We start from the raw sequence: 8,948 nt of genomic DNA on the forward strand, positions 1-8,948 counted from the left end.
AATAATAATAATAATAATAATAATAATAATCAGCAAGGATCCCCAGACCAATACAATTAGTGTGCCTCCTCTATTTTAAAACCCATGAGCCGCCACTGCCCCATAGTACATCATAAATTAATCTATGAAGCACATTTACCTCAAAATGGAAAGGTAAACATATCTCTCAGGAGAGACAGAGAGAGTGACAGTGCATTTGAACTGCTTCAGAGACCATTATCTGAGAATGTGTATGCAACTTTGAGAACACAGCAGCCTTTAAAAGCAATGGAGCGTTCTGGCTGAGCACTTTCCCAAAACTAATCTCGTTAAAAGCGTTTCCCCTCTAATCCCTAAGAACTCCCAGATGCTGGCATATTAATCCCACTAAAGCATCTCTGAAATCCAGCAGAAAGGTAAATCTGCCTCTACAGTTCATTAGAGCCACAGGCTCTGAGACCAGTCAATTTTTGCACATTTATATGGGTTTTGTTGTTATTGTAGCCTGCATGGAAAGTGAGAATCATTTAAAAACTAATATTTCAAAGGAGCCTATTTTACATTAAGAAAGCATGCAGGTAAATCACAACCATGGGAATATTCACATGTGGATAGAGAAACATGGCACAACACAAAAGCATGACAAATCATACAGTCAAGATCATTTGTTGAGCACACATCCATATTAACGTTCAATCATTTATATACAAATATGTAAGGGAAACAGGTCAATTTAGCTCAAAGGGAATCATTTAAGATTTTAAAGGGAACTCCACCAATAATATGTAAGGGAATTTGGACAGAATCACTGTTTTACGGCTGATCACTGAGACGGCCAATATGTATTGGCCATACAGTGTTGGGAAAAAAATCTACAAAATGAAAATCTACAAATTTATTAAATCGGCAGCAAGAAAGATGTAATTGGTTCTCAATGTGCTTGATTTATTATGATGTTGGTGGGAATACCTAAAACTTAAAACTGAATTGTTTAATTTTGTATTTAATTTTAAAATTAGAGTTGCAAAACTATCTGTACCATATTTATCTCCCAATATTAGTGATTTATAGTTATTGGATAACAGCAAAGGTAAAGTCAATCTGTTTAAAGCCTTGATAAATGTAATCTTTATCAAATCTGAAAATTAACATATATTTTTAGACAGCACATTATGTCATGATGCCTAAATTCACTTTAATCGTTTAGAATGACTGATTTTATGTTTTTTTTTTAATTGTTTTATTTTTAATTGATTTAGACAAATTAGTAAAGTATCATTCATTTATCATTTATCAGCCATTACAATTAAAACATTTTAACATATGTACATAACAAAATTACACACTTTACCTTGAAAGAAACATTAAAAGATCCACATTTCTGTCCTAGAGTGATTACACCTGTAGACAGGGCTCTACATTTCACTGACCAAAATTTCTGGCTATGTAAAAACTAGGCGTTTGAATACTCATGTCACATCATGTGTTATTTGTTATCTTGTGCAGGCACAGGGAACTGTTTATTCATATGGCCTACAGCACAACCTTTTTATGGATGAAGCAGGGATGGATGTATCTGAATACATATTCTGAGCAGTGTCAAACCATAACTGAGACACTGATTGCTGCTTTTCCCACAGAACTGTCATATTCATCCCTGAGAGGAGAGGATCATCTCCACACCACTAAAAGAAGCCTTAAAGGGTGTCCTCTTGTAAAAAAATAAAGACCCTGTAGCCTGTGGTTGCCCATTTTCCACCTCAAAACAGGCAAAAGTACAACAATAATGACACTTCAGATGTCAGTTGTGACTGCATGCAGGTTAATTTTTGAGCCCTGTGTAAAGGAGACAAAAGGGAGGAAAGGATAAGTCAGATGACCCAGAGTCTGTTGAGATGGAGTCCTGAAGTATAAATAAGTGGTAGTGCAGCCCGTATTCAGTCAATCTCAGCAGGTTCCGCAGTGACAGAGGCTGCGTCCACCGAAGCACCTGGGAGCTGTCTGGAGGGGCTGGACTCTGATGTAACAATGATGGAAGGGATCCGAGCCAACTGTCTTTTCTCATCAACGTTCTCTGAGACTATATTTGGCTTAATGTGACAGAGAAATGATAGTTAGTGAGTGGAAAACAGGTGTGCTGCTTAAGAAACTGTAATACAACTGTGAAATATTTGTATTACTGTCACTTTTGATCAATTAAATGCACCCATGCTAAATATATATATATATATATATATACAGTACACCCCTCACATTTTTGTAAATATTTTATTATATCTTTTCATGTGACAACACTGAAGAAATGACACTTTGCTACAATGTAAAGTAGTGAGTGTACAGCTTGTATAACAGTGTAAATTTGCTGTCCCCTCAAAATAACTCAACACACAGCCATTAATGTCTAAACCGCTGGCCACAAAAGTGAGTACACCTCTAAGTGAAAATGTCCAAATTGGGCCCAAAGTGTCAATATTTTGTGTGGCCACCATTATTTTCCAGCACTGCCTTAACCCTCTTGGGCATGGAGTTCACCAGAGCTTCACAGGTTGCCACTGGAGTCCTCTTCATGACAACGTCACGGAGCTGGTGGATGTTAGAGACCTTGCGCTTCTTCACCTTCCATTTGAGGATGCCCCACAGATGCTCAATAGGGTTTAGGTCTGGAGACATGCTTGGCCAATCCATCACCTTTACCCTCAGCTTCTTTAGCAAGGCAGTGGTCATCCTGGAGGTGTGTTTGGGGACGTTATCATGTTAGAATACTGCCCTGCGGCCCAGTCTCCAAAGGGAGGGGATCATGCTCTGCTTCAGTATGTCACAGTACATGTTGGCATTCATGGTTCCCTCAATGAACTGTAGCTCCCCAGTGCCGGCAGCACTCATGCAGCCCCAGAAATGTGAGGGGTGTACTCACTTCTGTGAGATACTGTATATATAAACATTTTATTTTATTAATATGTATACTTAATGAGATCAGGCCGGGAGTGCATAAGCAGGAATAGGAATTGCTTTTCAAAGAAAACTCCCACAGTGCATTGGAACCAAATCTTGTCATAGTCATGTTGATGCTCAGCAATACAGGAAGGTTTTTCAGCTTCATCTGCTGAGAACTCTCTGGACTAGAGTTTGTGTTTGCATTCACTGACAGGTTTGCTTTCTGCTATCGCTTCCAGCGCTACATTCCAGTCGCTATAGCCATAATAATGACACACTGGGGTGACTTTGTGGCAGTGTAGCTCGGCCTCTCTGATCAACACCACTGCGTCTGAACACAAGACAATTTGGATGCTTAATTTGACCTCATGTGGGTTGGTTTCACTTTTAAAAGTCTGGCATTTGTGTATCCCTTCTCTCTGAGGATCAAGCAATTGCTGTTTTCTTCCTCAGAATGTGACTAACTAAATCCTGTATGCTTATTATGTTGAACCAAACAGCTCCTTCATAACACAAAAGATTAATAAATAGGAACATATACAACCATGGGACCTGCATGGCTGTAATACCACTGTAGACCTGATTGGAGGGGACTAGTGTTCCCTGAAGAGTTTAGTAAAATTGTGTTTCACAAATGGACTTTGTGATTTCAGTCCCACATTAATCAAACATATCAGTGTTTTCTCTCACACAACCTCAAAAAAGATTACAGAGCAAATTAAATACAGTTTTTCAGCTTCCTCTGAGAAATCTACTTCAGTCCTGATAGGAATATCTAAGACTGTTGCATTATTATTATTTCTCCTCCTATATCTGACCTTTGTAGAATAAAGTGTCATTCATTTAAATAAATTCCTTCTCTTAGTTACATAATCACATGTAAATCTGGTTTCCTGATGCACAGACCTTCTGTCACGTCCATTTCCAGACAACAGACACTTCCATGTTATTAACTACCGGGATCTCCCATTTGCAGCAGCACATGAAGTGACAGGCATCCTGTGTTAATGATTGTAACTCAAACATCATTTAGAAACTATTCCATTCCAAAAAAGAGCACTTACAGAGGACGAAAGACAACTGGACAGGCTGACCTCAGTCATGGAGATCTCATCTTTGTCGCTCACCGTCTGAAAGAGGGAGAGAGGAGATAGGAATGAATTTTATGATTGAGTTTTTCACATAGTTGCATAGTTCAACACTTCTCTTTCTCATTCTTAAAGTTCATATCTTTAATCACAGATTAAGTTAGCACATTGTCAGCCTCCTAGTGTTTAAAATGGGCTGTGACCAATAAAAAGGAAAGGTGTACGGGCAAAGCAAAAGGTGCCACCCAGTGGACACACTAATGCCGTTCATCTTGATGACATGGGTTGAGCTTCTGTTTATGGGGATTATTGCTTTAAAACCAGCAGATTAGAGCAGGAGAATTAAAGCAGGCTTAATCTCAATGTAATGGACCCTCATTCAAGTCTGCTCTTTAAAGAAACGCCCCGAGCACTGACCCACACGGCACCATCTAAATCTTTCACTTGCTCTACTGGCTCATGACCTGATTAACATTATATTAACAAAAGGAGCCTTTAGGAGCCAAATCAATTTGATTTGACTTCTGTTTTTTTTTAACTCATAAGAAAAGTTTTTTGTGACTGGAAACTAGAAACAATGTGACACTATACATCCTTCTGACTGGTAAATGATAAGCATAAAAGCAGGATTTGTCTCGGTCCATTAACATGAGAGAGTGATTGTCTGACTATTACTCTCTATTTTGTGCAATCGCTCCAGTGAAGCAGATCAGTGGTTCTCAAATGGTGGGTCTCAATCCAAAAATGTGTCACAAGTTTGTTCTAATAAAGCTGCATACAAAAGACATTTCTAAATGCTAAATTATGAAATACAAAAAAACATGTGATCATAGTTTAAAATTACAAAATAAAATATTAAATTTAAAAAACAACAATTATTCCTAAAAAAAAAACACACTCTTTATAGAAGCGCCATAAATGTAACCTAAAAATTAAATCTAAAAATTGATTTTTAAAAATAATTTTTTTTAATGTGGTAACATATTTCATTTATTTATTTTTATTAAATAATACTGACAAAATGCAGGACTGCACTGGTTGTCCATATCATTAAAAAGAACCTGCTCATAAGAATCAAGAATCTGATTAAGCTGGTTGTACTTTATGTGTTTGCTTCACTAAAAAGAACCGGCTCATATGAGTCATTCGTTCTGTAAAACAGACCGCACTGGCTGTGCTGTATGTATTTGATTCATTAAAAATTAGCTTACAAGAGTTATTCATTTGGGAATCGGACTACATTGGTTGTGCTGTATGTGAATGATTCACTAAAAGGAATCGGCTCATAAAAGTCATACATTCAGGAAACGGAGTACACTGGTTGCACTGTATATGTATGATTCACTGAAGGAAGTGGAGACATTTGTTCGGGATATAGAGTACACTGGTTGCACTGAATGTTTTTGGTTGTACTGTATGCTTTGTGCTGCAGAATCAGTAGTGATGCCACTGAATAAGCAGTGCATGAAACTCTGTCAGAGTATTTTTAATACAGTTTCGATAATAACTTTAGATAATGATAAGGTTCCCTCGTGATATATCATTCAAGTGAAACAGAAAATCTATTATTGTTAAGCAGTACCAGTACCAGGCTGAATTAAAAAACACATCTTCATCTGCTGAGTTAAAGCGAAAAAAGCTGTGTGTAGATCTCAGAAAAGTGATAGCTCCTCTACATCTAAGAGAAAAAAACGTGGAAGAAGCACAAATCTCCCTCAAACTTAATTAAAGAACAGTGAAAAGAAATCACAGAAAGAGCATCAATAGCACATACAACTATGCAAACTCTTGAACACTCATTTGTTACAGAACTACGCTGGCTGAAACCAGGGCAGTGAACTGTATTCAAGATATGAAAGATGGAATGAAATTTCCAAATGAATTTTAAATCTGATGGGATCGTTTCCTATTTAAAATGAATGTGGGCTTCCTAATTTCATATATCAAGGAGCGCTGTGTGAGCTTGAAAGCTTTTGATTAATGAGGTGAGATATGACTCTCACTTACGCTGATGTATGTACAGGTCCGGCTCAAGTTTGGCTCAGTTAGACTCTGGGCCGAGGTTCTGTCGAAGATACCCGAGTCTCTGCTAAAAACGTGGAAGAAGCACAAATCTCCCTCAAACTTAATTAAAGAACAAATCTGATGGGATCGTTTCCTATTTAAAATGAATGTGGGCTTCCTAATTTCATATATCAAGGAGCGCTGTGTGAGCTTGAAAGCTTTTGATTAATGAGGTGAGATATGACTCTCACTTACGCTGATGTATGTACAGGTCCGGCTCAAGTTTGGCTCAGTTAGACTCTGGGCCGAGGTTCTGTCGAAGATACCCGAGTCTCTGCTCTTGACCTTCAGCCTCAGAGAGCTGCTGTGCTTGAAGTCAGACAAATCTTTCCGGATGTCAGATGAGACCTGACGACTAGCAGGGCGCGAACTCGTGCTGGAGAGATCTGCCTCTGTGTCCGTCCAGCCCTGTCCATAAACAACACACACTGAATGTTGGTCAAACAGCTTAAATAAAAATCCAATAAGAATAACTGTGAGATTGCTGTGGCCTTTTGGATGAGGAAGGACAGAAACATACTGTACACAATACAAACGAGAATGCTTGGCCATGTTTCACCTAAAAATTAAAATTCTGTCATCATTTACTCACCCTCATGTTGTTCCAAACCTGTATACATTTGATGACAGAAATGATGAAAGAATTTTCTTTTTTGGATAAACTATCCCTTTAAATATACTTTATGTGCATTACTATGCCAGTATCAAACCTTGAACCAAAAATGCCACTGAAATTGACCAAAATGCCCTAGATATTAACAATTTCTCCACGGCGGATTCCTCTGTTGTCTTATTATCTAACATTTTATATATTTCATAATATTCTGTCATCATTTACTCACACTCAGGTTGTTCCAAACCTTTAAACATTTCTTTCTTCTTCAGAACACAAAATAAGTTATTGTGAAGAAAGTTGATGACCAAACCATTTGGTGACTTCTACTGGATTTACAATCAATCAATAAAATCAATCAATCAATAAAAACACTGACATTTGTCAAAATACATACTTTAATCCTCCACAGAATAAAAAAGTAAAATGGTAAATGATGACAGAAATTTCATTTTTGGATGAACTATCTCTTTAAATAAACTTAACTTGCATTACTGGGGTGGTAACAAACCATGAATGGGCCAAAGAGTTACCTTCAAATGTCTGTTATCAAATTCTCTTGGTGATGTCCCCATGCAGCTATAGCAATGCGTACAGTACTTTCATCACATTAGTAATAACAGGGACAGAAATTAACCAAAAAATGCTACTGAAAGTGACCAAAATTTCACAGATATTAAAATTGTCTCCACATTTAATTCCTCTGTTGGGTATATATTACCTAACATTTGATATATTACATAATATTCTATTCTTGCATGACCACATGCTCTTTGTTATACAGTACAATCAAAAATATGTCATCAGAAAGGTAAAAAAACACCCTTGAAAATCAATTTCAGGGGACAATTATCTCTCCCTAAAAATCAAGTTAATTTCTGACACTGGTTCTGACACATTTTTCTGACAGAATTTGGGTTTACATAGATGTGTAGAGTTTGTTTCTGGCCTTAAGGTATTTCCTTACCGACTCGCTGTCAGACACAGAGGACAAGCGTGTCTTCCCGTCACGGTGCAGGTGGCTGCTGGCCTCTGAAGACTGGCTAGTCAAAGTGGAGCGTCGTGTGGACATAAAGCTACTGCTGCTGAACCGGTCTCTACGTTGTATACATAGCAGCACTCCTAGACATGGTATATACTTTGCAATGGCAGACCTGAGAGAGAGAAGTGATATGTGAAGAAGGATGTAGGAACACTGAAAAATTAAACTGCATTTTTGTGCTCATTGTGCCCTACGTCAAAACCAGTCTTGACGGCTCAAATCAGTCCTTCACGAGGATCCCATAATATTCAGGCGATAAGAATGGGTAAATGATGGCCTCATCATTTAGGTGCTTCATCATGAGGCATTAATCTTCATATCTGTTATGAGTAGCACATGGCCCAATGCATCCAGAGCAGATCAATCTGAAGTAAATCTGACTTTTAAAGGTCAGAATCTTCCTCTGTCATCTCAAGGTACTTGCGCTCTGTACACAAAACCTCTGATCGATTTGGGTCTGCCTGGCCTTGAAGCACACAGTGTGCATGTTTGTGCAACAATGTTTCATTTCGCTGGACAGGTCTCTTTGTATTGGAAACTAGGGTGTGTAATAAACCGGAGATGCTGGTTATTGAGTCGGTTGTGCTTCTGTGCTTCAATATGCAGCCAGGGTATTTAAATTTTAGTGCACAATGTAAAATATTGGCAGGATTTTACAAAATTTAACAGAAATTTCTTACAATAAAAAAAAAAAAAAAAAAAAAACAATATAAAAAAACCACAATAGTATCTCAATGATACTAAAATAAAATAAAATGCTACACACTTGGCTTTTAACATCTGGTGCACAAATAAAATTATATTCAATGGATTTGGTTGAATGTCTTTCAGGGTTTTTTCCCATTGTTTATAATTTTTTATAAAACGGTTAGTTCCATTCCTCGATTCTGATTGGTCAGCAGCCTCAAAAGTGTCAAGAGAGATATTTAAAATCTTACAAAAAAATTATTTTTCACATAAATGCTCTCTAAATTTTTTCATAAAAAAATTATGCAACACTGTTTTCCACATTATTAATAATAAGAAATGAGCACCAAATCAGCATATTAGAATGATTTCTGAAGGATCATGTGACACTGAAGACTGGAGTGTTGAAAATTAAGCTTTGCCATCAAAAGAATGAGTTAGATTTAAAAAAAGAAAATAATAGAAAACAGTTATTTTAAATTGTTGCAATATTTTACAATATTACTATTTTTTTTACTGTATTTCTGGGAGGGGGGGGGGG

At 37.2% G+C, this 8,948-nt stretch overlaps 1 protein-coding gene across 1 annotated transcript in view; it reads right to left on the bottom strand.

Moving 5' to 3' along the window:
* Positions 1-1,275: 1,275 nt before the first annotated feature.
* Positions 1,276-8,948, bottom strand: part of opn4b (opsin 4b) — a 25,936-nt gene continuing 18,263 nt past the window's right edge. Inside the window, exons 8-11 of the mRNA XM_016551369.1 lie at positions 7,646-7,832; positions 6,261-6,473; positions 3,978-4,043; positions 1,276-2,069 (exon numbers count right to left, since the gene is read on the bottom strand). Coding sequence (XP_016406855.1) covers positions 1,917-2,069; positions 3,978-4,043; positions 6,261-6,473; positions 7,646-7,832 — 619 coding nt within the window. The 3' untranslated portion in view covers positions 1,276-1,916. The remainder of the gene's footprint in view (positions 2,070-3,977; positions 4,044-6,260; positions 6,474-7,645; positions 7,833-8,948) is intronic.

Source organism: Sinocyclocheilus rhinocerous, unplaced genomic scaffold, assembly GCF_001515625.1.
Source record: "Sinocyclocheilus rhinocerous isolate Xijiao unplaced genomic scaffold, SAMN03320098_v1.1 scaffold251, whole genome shotgun sequence".
Taxonomy (NCBI): domain Eukaryota; kingdom Metazoa; phylum Chordata; class Actinopteri; order Cypriniformes; family Cyprinidae; genus Sinocyclocheilus; species Sinocyclocheilus rhinocerous.